Source organism: Gossypium arboreum, chromosome 6 (genome assembly GCF_025698485.1).
Source record: "Gossypium arboreum isolate Shixiya-1 chromosome 6, ASM2569848v2, whole genome shotgun sequence".
NCBI classification, from domain to species: domain Eukaryota; kingdom Viridiplantae; phylum Streptophyta; class Magnoliopsida; order Malvales; family Malvaceae; genus Gossypium; species Gossypium arboreum.
This window is the reverse complement of record NC_069075.1, coordinates 140,380,002-140,400,581: the sequence shown is the minus strand read 5'-3', so window position 1 is coordinate 140,400,581 and position 20,580 is coordinate 140,380,002. Positions and strand designations below refer to the sequence as shown.

Genomic DNA, 20,580 nt, shown 5'->3' with positions numbered 1-20,580 from the left:
GTCATCGCTTAAAATTTTAAAAATATATATTTTATATATTATTTTTTAGTTAAATAAGGTCATCAACATTTTAAAAAGAATTAAACTTGACCATTAACATTTTTTAAAAGGAATCAATATGTTGCTCTTTTAATAGAAATGCTAACTAAAATGTTAAACTTTTTTTAACATGGCAGCCTACATAGCAATTCACGTGTACGTCATGCTATTTTTTTTAATTTTTATGAATATTTTTTTTATTTTGAATTCTGCATTTGTTTTTATTTTTTGAATATTTTTATAATTTTAAATTAGTTTTTACCGTGACATATAAGACAAATAGTGTCATATTAGCATGAACTGCATGTGAATCACCACACAAGTTGTCATACCAATATCGTTAAAAATTTAATATTTTAATCAACATTCTTGTTAAAGAAGAGCAATTTAAATATTTTGAGAGATTAATAACTACATTTAATAAAAATAATAATGACCAAATTGATAAAAAATGTAGATATTAAAATTAAATTTATCATTATATATTTTTTAATAATCGAATTATTCATTCCATTTCTTAGTATATGTTGTGTTTTAAAATTCATTAAAGATATTTTTATTTATAATCATAAACTAAGGATTATTATTATTAGGTATTATCATTGAAAATAAAACAAAAACAAAAACAAAATTAGAATAATAATAGGTGTTTTATTTATTTTTGTTTTTAATTTAATTTTTAATAATTTTTATAGGTTTTAATCATATCTATCTTGCTTGACATAATACTTAAAACTACCAATAACATTTTCTTAACCCATAAATAAGAGGATAATATGTTTCAAAGACAATCAAACTCATATCTTCTTATATTTATAATAATATTTATACTGATCGAATTAAAATTAAATCTACCGTTTTAACTTAATTTTTAGTTTTTAGTCACAATATACCAAATAATAGTGTATAAACAAACAGAAAGTAACAACAATTTCATGAAAATGAGAAATAGTGGTTAAATAATGTGGATTGAAGCAGCAATGATGGGTGCATGCTCCATTGGTAAAGTCATGATTGCAACTTGAAAAAAATAATTGATAATATCATTAGTAGATATAAGATATGAATGTGCTAAAAAAAATGTAAACCATCATTTACACCATAATAAATGAATAAATAATTTCATAAATCCTAAAATGGTCAAATTCAATCCTCACTAATTCCCACTAGCCATATTAAAATCCTTGGAGAAAATAAATAAAAAACACCCAAAAAGTAATTAAATTGGAGTTAAGGGAGTTAACAAATATAAATATTAATCTTTTATAATAATCTCTTAAAATTTTAAATATTACATAGAGGGAGTTGTTATACATTTTTAAAATATGAATATGTTATAGAAAATTAATTTAATAAAAAATATATTTTGTAGTTTTTAATTGTTGATGTTATAAATGAAAAGACATTATCAAAGTAAGTAGTTATAGAAAGTCTGACTATAGTGCAATTATAAGTATATTGCAATTATATATATATATATATATATATATATATATTTTAGCAACTATAAAATAGAATCAAGTTAATACAAATCACTCATAATAATTATATATGGTGAGATAGAAAGTCCGCACATGGTAATTATGTATAGTGAGACTCAAAGCGGATATTCAATGACCTAGGATCTTAACTTTTACCAATAAGATCAAAGCTTCATTGGTGGTGTGATTAAATTAGAGTTTTTTTTATTATAAAATTATCAATTCGGAGTGAAGTTTTTTTTAAAAATTACACAGTTATGGTTATAAATTAGACATATATACTTATTTATACTATATATTAAATTTTTAAATATTTAATTGAGTTGGTATCACTAGTTAACTAAGTACCAACTCAATTATGAGAGTGAGACGGGTGGTGGAATAGAGGATGCTAACTGTGGAGCAGTGGTGAATTTTATAACATTCGCTTTTGTCTCGCTCCATTGTCATCCTTAAATTTGTCCTCACATTAGAGTTTAAATTTTGTCTTGTTTAAATTAATTCTTAAACTTAATAATTATTCTCATATTAAAACTTAAATTTTAGAATTTTTAAAATAATATCAAAAACTAGCTTCAACCCAAAAATATTCAAACTCAACTGTGAGAATAATTATTGAGCTCAAACACTAACTCAAGGATGAAACCGAAATGTAGAAGTAATATTCGAAGTTGAGACTCCAAAAAAAAGAAAAACCAATTCTTTTCCATTGAAATTACTAAAATGAGGTGGAAACTTGGAACATAAACCATTTGTGGGCGGAGGAGTGAGGCAAAAGAGCATGTTAAGGAGCTCCAAATTTCATAGGCGAAAACAGTGTGCTGGATGTAGGGTGGGGTGGACCACTGGTTCCCAATTCTCCCCCATGGTACCACACCACGTCATGTGATAGTGATGCTCATCCCCACCACGCTCTCACCAACGTTTTTTTGGGCTTTCACCCCCACCACGCTACCATTGTTTAACTTAACAACCCTTTCACTTTCCAACAAAGGCTGACACTTTTCATTTACTCTATTAATCTTATTTCTCTCTCACCCCCTTTCCCACGCACATAACACTCTACCCCCCTCATATTTTTATTAAATATATAACAAAACCCTTTTTGACCATTTGGTTTTACACACTAGAAAGGACTTTGAACCATTTTATGTGCAGTGCCAGTGTGTCGTGCAGAGCATAGCATCCACATGCTTCTCTGACCTCCTTTGACGTCCCTTCCCCTGTTTCAAGTTTTGAAGGGTAAGGTCATGGTCCTCATATTGGTCCACAAAAAAAAAAAAAAACTCAATCGGACCCATTTGTAAGTAGGCAGGCAGGTGCCACCAAATCCAGGTCCTACCACTTTCCATTTTCAGCTCTTACCTTCATATTACACATATATATACACCTATCCAGCCTTCCTAAGAAACCTCTGCTCTTAAAACACCCCTTTAGACCCTAAAATGAGAATGATTTAAGTCATAACAAAACCATGATTTTAGTGAAACATAGCATGCTTTCTAATTTCCTTTTTGTGATATAATATAAGAGGTAAAACTCATGCCAATCATTTTAACCATCACTCCATACAAATCAAAACACACAATGAACTATTTTTGAATAGTGAAAATGAAAAGGTTAAAATAATTGTTTCCCCTACCCTGTATCATTTTACTCTTGTATATATAATTATTATAATAATAAAACTGTAATAATGTACTATAAAAATAATACATTTCATGTTTAAAAATATTTAATTTGATTTTAAAAATATTAATAACAAAATTAAATTAGAATGAGATAGAATAGGATGGATGCATCCCACTATCCCATGAATATTATAGTGATTCGGCAACATTCACCCTATCCAATTCCACCATATCCCTAGTGGCTAGCCTTAACCCCAAAAATGATAGAATTACTTTAAAACCCATATAGAAATTGGAAAAACATAAATTAATACACTGTCAAAATCTCATTTGGACCCTCCACAAAAATGTTCTGTACGTATCCCTGCCCCCTATTAGCAACTCTTAAAACTCTACCTCTCTTCTCTATGCCTACACACTAATGAAAGCGGATTACAGCACACATCACCCATTCTTCAATTATAATATAGTAAAACAGCAGTAACGTGCACTCCCACCATTGGCCCTTGTTTTGTAATCAAAGACAAATAAACAATCATTAAAAAAATAAAACCAGGATTAGAGCATAGATTATATATAAAACAAAATCGCCAACTACAAATTGACATTACAGCACATCATCTATCCTTACACTCTAGTTCAAATACAAACATAGTTTTTTCCATAATAATTAAAAAAAAAAAAAAAAAAGCCACACAGTTAAAAAAACAAAGCGTGCTTCCCTTGACTTCACTGTACAGTTTTTTTTTTTTTTAAAGTTAGAGGTAAAAAAGAGGAAATTACTGAAGCTTTTTTGGTTAAATAGTAAAAATCTCTTTTAAGGAAAAAGGTAAATTAAAAAAAGTAAAAAACCTCTTGCTTTCCACCATGGAAACTAAAACCTATCCATTAAGGGAAAAAAAGGGAATGGGGATTAGACAACTATGTCGTGGGGATTACTGAGCTCTTTTCTCAACCGTTGAGAGAAAAGCCGGCATGCATCGATACTTAAATCAACGGCAGCTGCTAACGCCACGTAAGCAGCTGCATCTTCCGTACAGTTCACGTGCTGCACGCTAACTTCCACGCAGGGTTTGCTACACTTGCCTTCTCCTTCCACGCGAGCCGACATTACGAATCCTCTGTAAAGGCAAAATGGCCATAGTCCGTACCCGTAATCCCCGCTGCTTCTCGGGCTACAAGCCGGAGACGTCGCGTTCACCGGCGTGTTCCGCCAGTTTGAAGCTCCTCCGCCACTGTTGCTGCCGAGGTCGATGACGAACTTCCCGCCTTTCTTCGAGCTAAGCGTTGATTCGGCCAAGACGATAGCCGCCGATGCGCTCATGTCGGGAATGAGCTCGAAGCGGTAACCGAGTCCATCGGAAGAACCACGTTCACGCCAAGCTTCGAGACGGCCCCAGGGTTTCCAGGTGCCATCTCCTGGACGGAGAATAAGCCATGAACCGGGATTAGAACGGCTGACTCGGTCCGAACCGGGTGAAGCCACGAAAGGTGTGACCATTGAAGCGGCGGCTACAGGTGAGCCGGATAAGTCGTGGACTGTTATTGACCATCCTTTTCGCTCTTTCCCTGGCCTTTCCCTTTCGCTCCCAAACGAGCTTAACCAACTCCAAGAACTACTTGGCTCTGACTGTAACGGCCTGTACGATTTTTAACTGAAAAAAATTACTCCACAAGCAAATCACAAACTAACTCAACAGTAAAAAGTTAAAAAGTTGTCATTTTTTAAAACTTTTTAACTTTGCTGTACCGTACTGTCTGGCATTCAAAAATTAGTAACTAACCTAGATCTTTGATTCCGGTCACCGGTATTTCGAAAACTGAACTTGCAAGTGAAAACGGGTTGCCGGATATTTCCACGGATCTGAAACACTTGAGGACTACATTCCGGCTCGCCGTCGAACTGAAAAACGAATCTCCGGTCGGGTTCCGCTTTAACATTCAAGTGAAACCGAGCGGAGGAATTTTTATTACCTTCTTTCCCGACTGAAATCCAGCCATTGTGGAAAACACAAGCCCTAGAATCAGTTCCCGTCAGATCCAAAGGCACCGACACTCTCCCTAACAAACGACCGGAGTTAACCCCGCAAGTAGCGCCGCTCCGACCGGTATAGACAGCGATCTTAAGGGAAAGCTTAGCGGAAAATATCGACTTCGCAGCGAGTTTATCGATATCTGCTTTGCTCAGGTGGAAAGTAGCGGCAATAGATGGTGGTTGGTTATCGGGGAAATGATTCTCCGACGGAATGTACGGAACAACAGCGGTTTGTAAAGGGAAATTGTTAAGCTTAATCTTGCAAAAACACGGCGACCACGATGGATGAACAACGGACCGAGCCGGTTTAGACGCAACTGGTACTTTCAATGCCAGATTCCCCACTGTAAGCCGTACGAAAGGGCAAGGGTCCATTCTTTTTTCTCTTTGCTCTTGCCCTTCTTCGTCAAAACCCGCACTCTTGAATCTATGATTAGTTCTATATACTTGTCGCACAGATAAAAATTGAAAAGAGAGGGTTTTAAGCTTGAAGCGAAAATGGAAGACTGTGCATGGAGGTTACATGGGAAGTCGAGAAGGGAATGGGGTTTCGAAAAGTGGAAATGGGAACAGTGGTAAGCCAAATAGCCTTCATTGTTGTCTGGTTGTTTTCTTCTAAAATCTCTCTTAATTCTGTTTTTAGGGTTTGTGACATTTTTTTTTTGAGATTAAAAGATGAGTTTTTGGAAAAACAGGGGGCAGATTGGGGAAGATGGATGATAGCTGGCAACAGGCTGGAGTCAATTGCCAGAATGGATGGAACGGAAGCTGACGGTAAGGTCAAATTTCATATAAAGTCCTTGTTTTATGCATTTATTTTAGATTTAGTCTCTCTACTATAATTTGATCATTTCTATTTTCGAAAAATTTATTTTCAGTCCCCATGTTATTTTTCATGAATTCTGTGAAATAATTTAACATGATTTATTTTTTAAACATGTAATGACATGATATATATTCTTTGACTTTTTTTTTGTAAGGGTTATATTCGCTTTGTTTGGTTGGATTTTTGAATTTTTGAATCATCCATAATAATTTGGTTCAGTTTAGTTCTCGATTTTCTATATTAATTTTGAATTTTTAGACTTTATTTTGAAAAAATAAATTTTGTTTTAATGCTTTTAAATATTATTTGGCAAAGCTTTAAAGTATTTTCAAGTAAATAAAAATAATCAATAAATGTTATATGAGATTTTTTAAATTTATGTAGAATTTTAAGTTATTTTCACTATTTTAAATATAATATATATTTATAGCATAAAAATAAAATGAATTACAAATTAAATAAAAATAGAATTTAATTCAATTTAAATTAACTACAATTTTTAATTTGTATTTTATAAAACTTCTAAATACCTCGATTGAGTCAATTTTTTATTTTTTTGCTCAGCTTTAGTTTTTGCATATTTGGATTTTTTATATTAAAAAAAAAAAAGTGGTAAATAATTGTACAATTATACATGAAATACCAAGATATATATCTATATGACTGTCACATATGTTTTAAAATAAGGACCTTAGATTATTTGATGGAATTCACAAAAGAAATTAATCTGTTGATTAAAAATATACATTCCGAATTATAGGACTAAAAATGATGAAATTATAATAAAGAAATTAAATTTGTCAAAAATGTATAGTATAGGGACCTTTCTTGAATTTTTCCCAAAGCGTAATATCTTATGAGGTGGGGGAGCTCCTTCTCTTTCTCTCTCTATCCCTTTCACCTGACCAACTAAAATTGTAGGCTCCATATTTTTTAAGTCGTATGACGAAAATATCCTTCCTTTCTCTTTTCATTTCTCACCACCTACGTGGAATCTCACTTCTTCTATGCAAAAACAAAATGCTTGAGTGGGATTAAATTTATTAACAAATTTATCGAATGAATATTAATTTGATTTATATTGATATTATTGTTAATATAAAATGACGTAAGTTTAAGTGTATTGAATCACTTTATCATTTTGTTTATAAGTTAAAAAGAAGTTAAGAGTAATTTTAAGATTTACATAAAAAAAATAGATATGAGTAGAACTTATAATATATTATGAAAATATAAATATAGAATATTAATCATTAAAATTACTAATTTAATTGTTGATAAACTTATTTAAAGTCACTCGTTATAAAAAATTCACAAAAAATTAATTATTTAAGTACCAAGTAAATATAAAATGTTAAATTCAGATACTTCACTATATATTATATTTAAATATTTAATTGAATTTGTGTTATAAATCAATTGAACACTAATTTAATTAATAAATAATTAAAAACAATTTTTTTATAAAATAACAAAATGTTTTTTATATTTTTCATATTTTTAGGTAAAATCTATAAAAATAAATTTAAATCCAAAATAAATCTAAAAAACCCATATATATAATTAGGGTTAAACTTAAACTTCCGTTAATTTCAATCAATAACTCATTTGTTTCTACCTTTTGGTAAAAAGAGTGAGTTTTCTGTATAATTTTTTATTAATCCTATTATGATAATGTAATTTAGTACATCTAAAATCACGTTTTCCAATATTAATAAAAATATTTATACCAATAAAATTAAGATTTAATTTACGTAACGTAATATTACTTTTGATTATGATTCATGAGTTGGGACCCGGGTTTTTGATAGAAAGATTTGGGTTCGTCTGATCTGGAATTGGGTGGGGTTGATTTTATCTACTGGTTATTGGATGAGATTATTAATTGCTGATTTTAGAGGGAGTATTTCATGGTGCGGACACGTGGGCGTTGGGAGTTGTTCTCTATCTGTCATTGCCCATGTCATCTTCCCAATTTTAGTATTCACTAATCTCATCTTATCTTACAAATGATTTTCCTTTAATAGTATTCAATAAAATTACATATCTCATGCTTAATCATCAAATCTCATCTCATCTTATTTTTATTTATCTTCATTTTTTAGGAAAATTTTAAATTCTAGTAAATATTTATACATTATTTTATTTTTATCTTTTAATTATTATATATATATAATAAAATAATAATTTTATATTACTAAGTAAGGCGGGATTGGATAAACAATTATCAAAACCATTTTATACACGCTATTAAAAAACAAAAAAGATCACCTCACCCTTTGTCTATTTTTCAAAAGAAAGAATTCTACTCAATTCAAAATAAATCGATTCCAAATTCATCAAATGATTTAAGTTCTATCATTTCTAATTATATCATAACAAATATATAATGTAAATAATTTTTTAAATATATAAAATGTCATTCAATTTTATCTTTTTCAATTTTTAGACCATCCTAAATCATTCCCTTTGTAAAAGAAATTTTTCATTTTTTTTCAAGTACATCCTGGGAGTAATAAAATTTGGGTTATGAAGTCTCCTACTCCTAGGTTAAATCATAAATTTGACAGTGGGCAAAACAATTCATTTTTCTATTATTTTTGGAAAGGAGGGACCTATAAAGGGCAACCATAAATTTTTTATTACAGTTAGATATAAATTTTATTAATTTTAAAAAATCAAAAATATATTTTTTACTCCATATTCATTTTATAATTTATGTTTAAAATTTATATCTAAATATTATTTTTCAATGTTTGAATTTGAGTCTGCCCTTATCAGTACAATGTGCCTCATCAAGACAACCAACCATTTGTTAGTATCAGTATGTAAATTTTTTATATATTAAATTAACCAAAGTGAGACCAACACCTTTATCTACCCTATGGATACACTATTGAGATGTTTATGGATCAAAATGGGTCAGAATCCATTTGTAAAAAAAAAAGTTCAACCCTAGTTTATTTAAAAACTCATTTTCTATTTTAAAATAATAAAAATATATTTCAGTTTGATTTTAAGTATAAAAATAATTTTATATTTTTATATTTTTATTATTAATAAATAGTAAAGCAAACCAAATCGGACCAATATAAAGTTAAAAATAAAAACTCAAATTAAATTACTCATTGATGAACACCTCTAATATGTAGCATTTCTTCTCCCATGCTCGTGAGATAATAAACGAATAGGTTAAAAATATATTATATACTAGTTTTGTACTCTCCATAACACATAAGAAAATTTTATTTCTTTAAATATGTTTAAACATAAAAGATAATATTTTATATTAAATTACATTTTAAATTTATAAAATAATTAAATTAAAATATTGAAATTATATTCATAATTTTTTAATAATACATGTAAATATAAATTTTCATTAATTAAATATTTACCTACAAATTTGAGGTAGTCGAGGCTTTGGCCTCTTAAAAAAATCAATTGAGTTCTTTTATAAATTGAGAAATTATAAATTAATATATAACGAAATTGCACTTTAACAACTAAATAGGAAAATAATGCGTTTTAGTGTACTCGAACTCACGTCTTTTTATATTGACAACAATACCTATGCCAATTGAGCTAAAGCTCAATCAACAATTTAAATAAAGTTTCTATAAGTCATTAAATTATGTTTTATACTTTTACAAGTAATTAAATAAATGTTATGAAAATATGCAACTTTTGTTTCATAATTACACATAGATTATACTTAAATACTTGTGATATATAAATAAATAAATAAAAGCAATAACCAATGTATGTTTAACATATGTCAAAGATTTATTATGTTATAGAGCCGAATCTAAGGGACTGGCAGGGCTCCGGCTTCCTCTGAAATGGAAAATTGTTATTTAGGCTCTTTAAATTTTTTAAAATTTTTAAATTAATAAAGATAAAATTGTACTTTAGCCCTCTAAAATTATAAAAATATAGTTTAATCCTTTAAAAATTATAAAAATATAGAATATAAAAATTAAAATTTCAGTTAACCCTCTAAAAAATTATTCTAACTTCGCCCATGTTATATTACATTGTTGTCCCTAATTGAAAGAAACATAAAATATATGAATTAATTAAGGGATGGGACATAAGGTAAGGTATTAATATGGTTGGGGAACCCATAATGATGAATTTAAATCAAATAATGATTTCATTAAATATAGTGGATCTATATAATTCACAATTAACCCAACTAGCTTTATAGTTGTACATAATACATTACATTTAAAAGTTCTTGCTTCAACATTTGGCATCTTTCAATAATAATAATAAGTCGATTGAGTCTAACTTATTTGGTATAGATATTATTGTTAATGCAGAAGGATGTGAGTTCGAGTACACTAAAATGCATTAATCTCTTATTTATGGGTTGAGGAGAGGTTATAAGAAATTTTAGGTATTGTGTTTAAAAAAACAGATATGATCGAAACTTATAATGAGATTGTTCAAAAAAACCTGTGCAACAATCTATGTATGCTTTATGTTGATATGACACAGTTTGTTTTATATATCACATTAACAAAATAACATAAAAACTGTAAAATAAAAATGATAAGAAGTTTTGAAAAAGAAGAAGATAGCAGTACATGTGAATTGTCATGCAAGCTGTCATATTTGAAATTGACTTCTTAGTCAGTATTCCTATTAACAAAACAATAATTCGACTTTTTTTTAAAAAAAATTGATGATCAAATTCAAAATTTTTAAAAGGTTTATGGTCAAATTCAAATTATTTTAAAAAACTAAGTGCTAAATTTAACTAAAATATATATAAGTTAAATTAACAAAAAGATGTAAACAATGGGGACTGAAATTAACATTATGCCCTGCATACATCCATATTCTAAATATGTGGTTTATTCTATATTTTGTGTTTGTATGATGCATTCATTTATTCTATATTTGTGTAAATTATTATTTTAATTCAATTTATATAAAGAAACTATTTTGTTAGTGTCATATCTCGGTTCACTATATGTTTTACACGTTTTTATATAATAATTTAATTCAAAAGGAATCAACTTACGAAAGCGAACTTAAATACATTAAAATTTTTAAAATTCCATCACGCACACCTTCCATATATTTTTCAACAAAAGATACTTAATATGAACATTGTTGTCATATTGATCCATCCAAAGCATTCAAAACTTTGACATATCGATTCATCTCCTCCATAGTTGAATGTGGTGGAAGGTTGATTTGACAAGCTTTTTCCAACTATGTGTTTTTCATATGATTTCCATGTAATTCGTTCTTGTCCTCATTCTTAAATGAAACAGTACCCGACAATCGATAGCACTTGTTGTTTACACCAATGTTACTAGCTTTGATTACCACATGCCCATTGACCAAAAAGCCAATTAATAAATGGGCATATTCTATTGTTATAATTGTTTCTCCATGTGACAAAAGAAATTTACGTCTTTCTAACCTCTATCTTTCCAACAAGACGATAAACAACTCCAGCATCACACCTCATTTATTATAGATACCACATATAGACCAGCAAGGCTTTCAAGCGGTCTTTGATATGTGCATTCCCCTACTTGATGGTCCTACTGTTCAAAATTACACAATATTTCACAAAAACCCATCAAACATCAAGACTTAAGTACCCAATACAGATTAGTGAGACCCCTAACAAAAAGAATTTGAAAATGATAACTTAGAGGCCCAAAGTACTAACAAAAAGAAATTGAAAATGAACTTAGAGGCCCAAAGTACTTGAATCTCGTTAAACAAAATGAAAATTAAGGCCCAGTACAAAGGTAAAACCAAAAGTGAAAATGCAAAACCCGAGCCCAAAAAATGATAATTATAAACTCAAACTTGAGTTAACCTAAATCAAATTTAAAATTTTAATCTGATCAATTTAAATTCAAACTCAATTCAATTTGATTTAATTACAAAAATTAACAATTTAATCAAACAATTTAAAATTAAAACTTAAATATCTCGAACTAAATATGACGTAAATCTGATCAAATAATTTGAATAAGGTATATGTGTAAATTTCCACTCAAATTTGTTTTGATTATTTAATTAATTAATTTTAATTTTTCGATTTTATGATATCAGTTGAATCAAGACTCGAAGATCTAACTCAAAACTTGATTCAGATTCTTTCAAATTTCGAGTTTAATTCAAAATAAAAACTAAATTACTTGAACTATTTGAGATTAGAATAAATGATTAAATCGTCAAGTATTAAAGATGCTCGAATTTTGAAGAAGAAAAAAACATGTAATCAACTGCTCTTAACTGCCTCTACAAGACAAATATGTTACAATGAACAAAACAATGTGTATTAACAAATACATCAAATGCCTATCAACAAATACACCTGTTTTCTTTTTTACATCATAAAACCTGGAACCGGAGAAGCCGACCGGCTCCGATGATTTACATGTTGGGATCTTTTACACCTTCCAAAATGGCATCCTCTTCCAGTTTCTAACAGGAATCATCATTCAATGCTTTCCATTCATGATCAATGATTCTGAAACACCATTAGGTGCCATCCCTTTTTTAACATTTCGATTCTTTAAGGTTTCCAAGAGTTTACTTACTATACCGATCTTTTCTTGTATCGGCTTTGCACGAGGCTTAACAGGAAGTCCGTAAATATATGTTCGTACCCAGGCATTTTCCCGTACCCTGTAATATTTCCACAGAAAATTGCAGTTCGAGTCAGAAACAAAATGAGAGCATGATGCTTATATAATATAGAAGTTTCACTTGCCGGGAAAGTAGTTGATGTCGATGACGTAAAAATGATCCCTCCTTCCATGTTCCCGGATAATATCTAGGTTAAATAACCGAAGACCCTGTATATAACCAAAGAAAAGATTATATAGAAAGGTATCAAAAGTAATCCATAGGATCGGATTATGTTAGAAAACTACCAGTCGTCGACGAAGTTCTTTGGCTAGTCTTTCGAGTAATGGGCGAGGAGGAAGCTCTGCAAATAGAAGGAATTGCGTATGTTAAGAAATACCAACGTAAAAGTAGCAAAGATGAAAGGGTATTCAGTGAGACAAAATACCAGCCACACTCGGGTCCAAATCGGCATCATCCGCGGATGCTGCGGCGCACGAAACACGTGGAAAACGGAAAACACCGGCATTTTTCGAGAGTTCTCTCTTAGTTACGTCAGGTAAAGAGAACCGCCTCACTACTTTTATGGCTTCTCCAACGATATAAACCTTGAAAAGTACACCTCCTACACGGACATTAAAGTTAGAAAACAGTACTGCAGTCATAAGTCCATATAAAAATTGCCATTGCTTACCGTGGTTAACAAACTCTTGAAGAACGAGCGGTGGTTCAAGTTTTTGAAGAGAGTATTCATCGTAAGCAAGTGATAGTTCATGTGACTTTGCACTTCCATCGGCAACCAATGGTTTCGCAACTGAAAAAGATAAATACGTAAGTTTTGATAATAAAGAATTGCCTCAAAAAATAGGAGCAAAGCTGAAAAGGTACATACCAAGGGGTAGTATCAACCCAGCTTTGGTTACAGCATCGGGAATGGATGACGAATCTCTTTTAATGACTAACTGTCGAGGAACACCAACTTTTCCTGCATGGTAAAACATCAATATTAATTTACATCAGCATGTGAATGTCGACAAAAAGTTTAGCACAAATTACCGTAAGTGTCAGATAAATTCATATCTGCAACACATTGTAACATCGATTGACGATTGTGTAAATGTTGTATAGCATCCGGAGGATCGAGAACCGTGACTTCGGGATGTGTTCGTCTATATTCCTGTAGTTAAGAGGGAAAAGAATGTCAGCTGAATTGTTCCGACACTAATGTGTAACTAGCAAATAAAGAGCCCTTGAGACAGCAGCCATATAAGGAAACACCGACAGGGGAGTAGACAAGGGGTAGGTAGTGGCCTTCCCCCAAAAAAAAAAAACACAATGGTAAATATGCCTTTTAGTCCCTTTGAAGTTTATGAAATTGTAAGTTAGTATAATGATAAAATTTTTATCATTACACTTTGGCCCCCAAGAATTTATGATTCATCTTTGGCCTGCTTCGCCCCTAAACACCGATACAGGCTCAGCATACAAAAAGTTCACAACGACTAGACCTCAACACTCGCAAAACACTCCTACAAAAAAAACATAAGGTGCTTAAGGTCTTGACCTAATTTATATAGTTAGCCATTAATGAGTTTTAAACACAAACAAAATCATCTTCATACATGATCATTCCAGGACATCCATCATTCTAATGAGAAAAAAAAATGATATGATCTAGAATTCAGACCAACCTCGAGAATTTGGCGCCATTCTTTTCCGGTCAACTGCATTAAAAAAAAATGGATGACATTAAGTGCAAGACCTTGAAGGCATTAGGGTGCTTGTTTAAGATGATTCAAATATATATATATATGCTAACCTTGTGCAATACTATATCAAAAGGACCTTGATCTGAAAGAGGTCTGTTTTGATCGATTGCAACAAACAATATCCCTTTATTCCTGTACCATTTTCAACATGTATACAAAGTTATACAAAAAGATAGAAACAGCAAAAAAGGGCTTCATATCAACCATAAAATTCAAGCTTCTCCCCTTATCAAGCTAACAGAAAAAAGGTTAGAATCTAGGAGGTGCTTGTATTATAGGGACTGTATCAAGTAAATCCCCTTTTATTAAATGGACCAATTTAATCCCTATAATATTAAAAACAATCAAATAAGTCCAAATAAGATACTATTAACATATAAATATCTCAAATTAATACCATAAAATTTAAATATAAAAAAAAAAACTTTGACTCACTGATTACTACTATGTTTGATGTAATATTATTCAATATATATTCCCTTTTTTTACCATAAAACGAAAACGACATCAAACTGCAGAGCATATTCCCACTCTTAGAATCCACAGATTAGATTCCAAAAACCAATCAACCCAGAAAAAAAAATCAAAACCCAATATGGCTAAAGCCTTCAAATAGCAAAAAGAGGGGAAAAAAACTAAAAACCCAAGCTTTATTCACCTGGCTAAACCTTCGAGTTTTGGCTTTAAAAAGCTCTCAACTTTCTTAGAAGTAAGAGCGTATCCAACAATAACAAAGCTTTTCTCTTGTTGTAAGTGTCCGATGGAGCAGTGCGACATCGTTTTCGGTCCTCCTTCTTCGTCGTTCTCGTCGTTCAGCCTCATGTGGGTGAAAGAGAAATTCAGAGCTTACAATAAAGAGAAAAAAAATGCCAATGAAGAGGGGGATATGTAATATAGGTGTAAAATGGGAAATCGGAGGGGCGTACTGTATAAATAGGCGTTTTGTTTACGAAGTTTTGTTTGTATGTTTCGCTTGCCTTTTGGCTTACGGTATTGACGCGTGTTTGATTTGGTTATCTGATCATTGGATTTTGATTTTGATATGTAAGGGTGACTTATGACGTGGCAAATCATTTAATTTTAGTTTTCTAAATAATGTAAAATTTTGGACCGACCTTTTTTTTCAAATTGGTTAAAATTTTCTATTAATCCTTGTACTTTTACAAAATTTAATATTTAGTCATTGTACTTAAAAGTTAAAATTAGATCATCCTCTTTCCTTTTTTTTATAAAAATTTATCAATTTAATATATGATTAATTAAAATAAACACGTTAAATTGATAAATTTCGATAAATTCAAGCAATTTTAATTTTTAAATTATAAGGACCAAACCTAAAATTCTATACAAGTATATAAACTAACAACACATTTAAACCTTTCAAATTTAATAAAAAAGTTAAAATATGCTATAAGTCCCTATATTTTTCATATAATTATAATTTAATTATTTTATTTTTAAATTTAAAAATACAAGTCCAATTATTAACATGTCTTAATATTAAATTAATATTGATTGTAGCCTTACTTTTTCGTTACATGATTATTGAATAAATAATTAAAAATAATAAAATTATAATAAAAGTTTAAATTCCTAAAATGAAATAATGTGTATTTTGTGGTCATCCAAAGAGTTATAATAAGTTCATGGATAAGGTTTGATTTATAATAACCTCATGTATAAATATTATTTTTATTTATATTTTTAATTTTAATTTTTATTTTAAAAAAATATTAATTTCCATAAAAGATAAGAATATGATGAAAATATAAACGGATAGAACACGTGTGCTATCTATGTTCTTTTAAATTCTTTTGATGAAAAAAAAAAACCCAGGATTTGATAAGAACAGTGATTTGATTGATTAAATCAATCATTTGAAAATCTGAGTATTTTTTAACCTGTATATTAGCAGTATGAATTAAATTTAATCTGGATTCAAGTTACGTTAATCATGCTACTATTAGGGTTTTACATTTCTCTTGTATTTTTACTATTGTTAATTATATTATGAAATCGATATTAGAGTAACAATTTTATTAGTATTATTAATGGATGATAATAAAAGTAATGTTAATTAATATGATAGCATGTTAATATAAGATTAATAAATTTAGGGTGTGTGATAAATTATTAAAATTTTATTTTAAATAAATTTGTTTGATAATCAATTTAATTTTTCATTTAATATAAAAATCTCGATGAAAAATGTTCAATGAAATAAGTAGGTAGGTAGCTACTTATTACTTAATGTAGAAAATATTAAATCGATTTTATTTTATTAAATATTTGAAATAAATTATCTTTTTTAATGAAATGTTCAAATTACCATATTTGTCATTCATCTAAAACTATCCAAAACAATAATATTGAAATTAAAAACAAATAATATTTTTTATCAAACAATATAATTATATTCCGTATTTATATTTATTAATTTACCAAACAAATTTCTATTATAAATTCATCACTTATAAAAACTTAGCAGTAAAGACTCAATACTTAATTTCTATTAGTGTATCTTTTAGAAATTCTACTTAAAAATAACATAATATATTATTAGTTAATTGCTTAAGGGTTAAAAAGTATTTAGCAAAAATTTTAAAAATCAATTGAGTACTTAAAAAAACACTCTATTGAGTCATTAATGACAAAAAAAATCAATTAGGCCCTTCTATTAATAAAATTGTGTTGCCATGTTTGTCATGTTAGCGCCTTTAATGGTCAAACTGTTAACCAAGTACTCAATCGGTTTAAAATTACTATTATACCCTTCATTAGTTTTTTTTTTATTCTTTTCATACTTTTATATAGTTTTTAAATAAAATAACTAAAATTAACATACTTTATAATTGAAGCAGTATTTAATGGAACTATAAACAAGTTATTTGTTGCTTGACCAAGGATAATCTTAAATAAATTTTAAAAGGTTAACTTTTAGTTTAAAATATTTTTCTCACCAAATTTATATATCTATACTATTAATAAAACCCTCGATTGAACTGATGTCATTGATTGCGTTGGTGTCGCAAGTCAATTCGATATTTAATTTTTAAAAATATATTTTTAATATTGAATTTTATCTTGATATCTTATTGACGTCCTATAGAAAAATAACAATGCCATGATAAATAATTTGAGTAGATTTAATATTTTAAAATGATTTATTTATCTATTTCAAATTTCTTTTACTCACAAGTTAGATTGGTTTTTATTTTAATTTCATACATATTGCATACATGTTATTATTATTAATTCAAATTTTACATTTTATTATTTATTATATGTTATTTTTAAACATATATCTATATTTTAAATCTATAATTCTCATGCACTTACACGTGTGATAAAATTTTAGAATAACATAATCTGAAAGCTATATTAAAAACTTAAAACACAAATAATATATATATATATATATATATATATCATATAAAAGCTAGTTGAAAATTGATGGAAGTGGCTTTGACAACTATAACCAAAACAAAGAATAAATAATAAATGAAAATAATGCATATAAATCAACCTAATGAGGAGCCAGCAAACTTATTTCTCAACCCATTGATTTATAATGCTGGTTAGACTAATTGAGTAATTTATTCGGCTCAATTTAAATTTAACGTCGGATTTAAACAATAATTTTTATATTTTAGATTTATTTAATTTGACCGGAATTTAAATATAAATAATAAAAATATTTAAATTAAAATTTAATTATAAATTCTATAAATATTAATTAAAATATATTTTGATATGTTATTATTATTAAAATAATAAAATAAAATTTTGAATTAAATTAGATTGACTCGAAAAGTCGAATCTCGATCCGATTCAATCCATAATTATATTTTAATATTTGTGGGATTGAAGAAATCAAGATGTTATACACCTATTGACCATTGGATAAGCATTAGATATGGAAGCCTTTTACAGATACGATAAAATAATAATTTTTTATAGTATTTATTAACAAATATGGATGGAGTTTTGGGGTAGAATCATATGATTCATGACGTGGAATGAATTATATTTTATTTATATATTTTGTCAACTTTCCTGGTGAATTTAATTCAGACTAATTTGTAATTTATAAAATTTTAAATTAATAAAATTAAAAATATATTTTAATTTTTAAAATTTTAGTTTAATTTTTAAAATTTATAAAAATAAATTATTAAAACAATAAAATTGTTTTTTATTATTATAAAATATATAAATTTACACATATTTAATGTTAAATATTTTATTTAGTTATTAAATAATATATTTATTTTATGTAATTAATATAAAATAATATTATTCAATGTTGAATATAATTAAAATATTTTAAGTTATTTAATAATAAAATATTAAATTATAATTATAAATTTAAATAAAATAATAATATTTCTTTTATTTTTAGTTACTAAATTGAATAAAATAATAATTAAATATTAAGACATTTATTTTGTAGTAGCAAAGCAAGTCATAATTTTATATTATTGAAATATCGGTAAAAATATACTTTTTTTATGATGGTAGAAGTGTTATAGTGAAACTATAATTTAAAATTTAATAATATATTCTGAAAATTTAAAAATAAAATAAAATATTATTTTAATTTCAAAAGAATAATATAATAAATAATATTTTCATTCATTTTTTAACTTGTATTTATATATAATGGTATTTAAACTTACGATATTATATTTCAAACAATTTTATTTTACCATTTCAACCATACCGCGTGTGCTACAATCTAATGTAATTAATGATACTTACTGTTCAATATTATTTAATCTATCTAATTTTATATATATATATATATATATATATTTCTTAAAATAATCATTTTAGAGAAGAAAAAAAACCCATCAATGTCATGATGAATTTAAAAAACACACATTAAAAGGGTTGAATTGCAATAAAAAAGAATAGGAGATTTGTACCCAAAAATAGCAAAAAAAAATATTTGATTGTTTCAATCAATTTCCAAGTAAAATGAGGCAAAACCTTTGAAAATGATGGGATGGTTGTTTTAGCATTATAAAATGTCACGTTTACTAAAATACATCATCATATAATACAAAAATAAGGGGAAAAAATTGGACCACATTAAACTTCTTTTTCACCTTATTTTTTTTAATTATTATTTTTTGGAAAATATGAGACACATATTCTAAGTAATTTCACCTTAGTTGTCTTTTCCACATGATTCAATCATTAATAAATATCTTACTCCATATATGTGACTTATTCTATTTTTTATCTAGGTGAATTACTGTTTTACTATTTTGTATATTATGTTGTTAATTGAGTTAATGTTACGAGTTAATTGAGTATTAATTTAATTAAAATGATCAAAATATCCTTTTACATATGAAGTAAGTTATATAAAGGTATTTTTATCTTTTATATATTTACATAAAACCAATAAGAATCAATCATAGAAATTTTTTATTAAGTCGATAATTGAGTTGATGTCACGAGTAGAGGTATTCATGGGGCAAGCCGAGCCTAAGCATAATATTAACATATGTTATGCTTGCCCAAGCCCGGCTTGACCCGAAATTTGGGCCTAAAATTTTACTCAAATCCGCCCATATTTGTAAAAGACTAACCCAAACACATTTTAAGTCCGCCCATATTATTTTTAAAAAAAAATATTTATATTATTTTATACTAATATTTAATAATTTTATACATTTTTATTTATTGAAATTTTTATATAGTCATCTTAACATTATTTTAATATTTACATTGTAGTAGTATTTATTATATATTTAATATAAGTTTATTTTTTAATATGTTCTAATTTTCATAATATATAAAAAATATTATATAAATATTATAACCTTAAAATGGGTTAGGCTGGGTCGGGCTTGAATCTTGAATGTTCAAGCTCGAGTCCAACCCATATTTTAAACAGTCCTAAATTTTTTTTTTTGCCCGAGTCCAATTTTCAAGCCTAATATTTTTGTTCAAATCATCTCAAAATTTTGGGTAAGTCTTCAGGCCTAGACAGGTGACTCGACCCATGAACAGATCCAGTCATGAGTGAACCAGGCACTAATTTAATTGAGAACTACTAAAATACCCTTTTACATACAAAGTAAGCTATATTATTATAAGGGTGTTTTTCACCGGCATTATAAATGTTTCGTAATTTAGTATTAATATGATATATGTATTATTTTCTATGTTTATATTTAAA

The 20,580-nt window shown here is 28.0% G+C and overlaps 2 protein-coding genes and 2 long non-coding RNA genes across 4 annotated transcripts in view; 1 reads left to right on the top strand and 3 right to left on the bottom strand.

Annotated features, from left to right (window-relative positions):
- The window catches only part of LOC128293851 (uncharacterized), a 100,014-nt gene that overhangs the window by 29,820 nt on the left and 49,614 nt on the right, over nucleotides 1–20,580 (bottom strand). The gene's annotated exons all lie outside the window — the stretch shown is intronic.
- LOC108455298 (uncharacterized) lies at nucleotides 3,690–5,576 on the bottom strand. The gene is made up of 2 exons (XM_017753877.2): nucleotides 4,936–5,576; nucleotides 3,690–4,791 (listed from the first exon to the last, which is right to left on the bottom strand). The coding sequence occupies exons 1-2, from the start codon at nucleotides 5,559–5,561 to the stop codon at nucleotides 4,065–4,067; spliced, it is 1,353 nt and encodes a 450-aa protein (XP_017609366.2). The 5' UTR covers nucleotides 5,562–5,576; the 3' UTR covers nucleotides 3,690–4,064.
- On the top strand, nucleotides 5,633–6,152 carry LOC128293850 (uncharacterized). The gene is made up of 2 exons (XR_008283964.1): nucleotides 5,633–5,761; nucleotides 5,882–6,152. It is a non-coding gene; the product is annotated as an uncharacterized LOC128293850 (long non-coding RNA).
- On the bottom strand, nucleotides 12,244–15,420 carry LOC108454783 (inositol-tetrakisphosphate 1-kinase 3-like). Its single transcript, XM_017753355.2, has 10 exons — nucleotides 15,046–15,420; nucleotides 14,438–14,519; nucleotides 14,310–14,342; nucleotides 13,675–13,795; nucleotides 13,511–13,603; nucleotides 13,313–13,432; nucleotides 13,067–13,243; nucleotides 12,927–12,982; nucleotides 12,764–12,848; nucleotides 12,244–12,678 (listed from the first exon to the last, which is right to left on the bottom strand). The coding sequence occupies exons 1-10, from the start codon at nucleotides 15,207–15,209 to the stop codon at nucleotides 12,590–12,592; spliced, it is 1,020 nt and encodes a 339-aa protein (XP_017608844.1). The 5' UTR covers nucleotides 15,210–15,420; the 3' UTR covers nucleotides 12,244–12,589.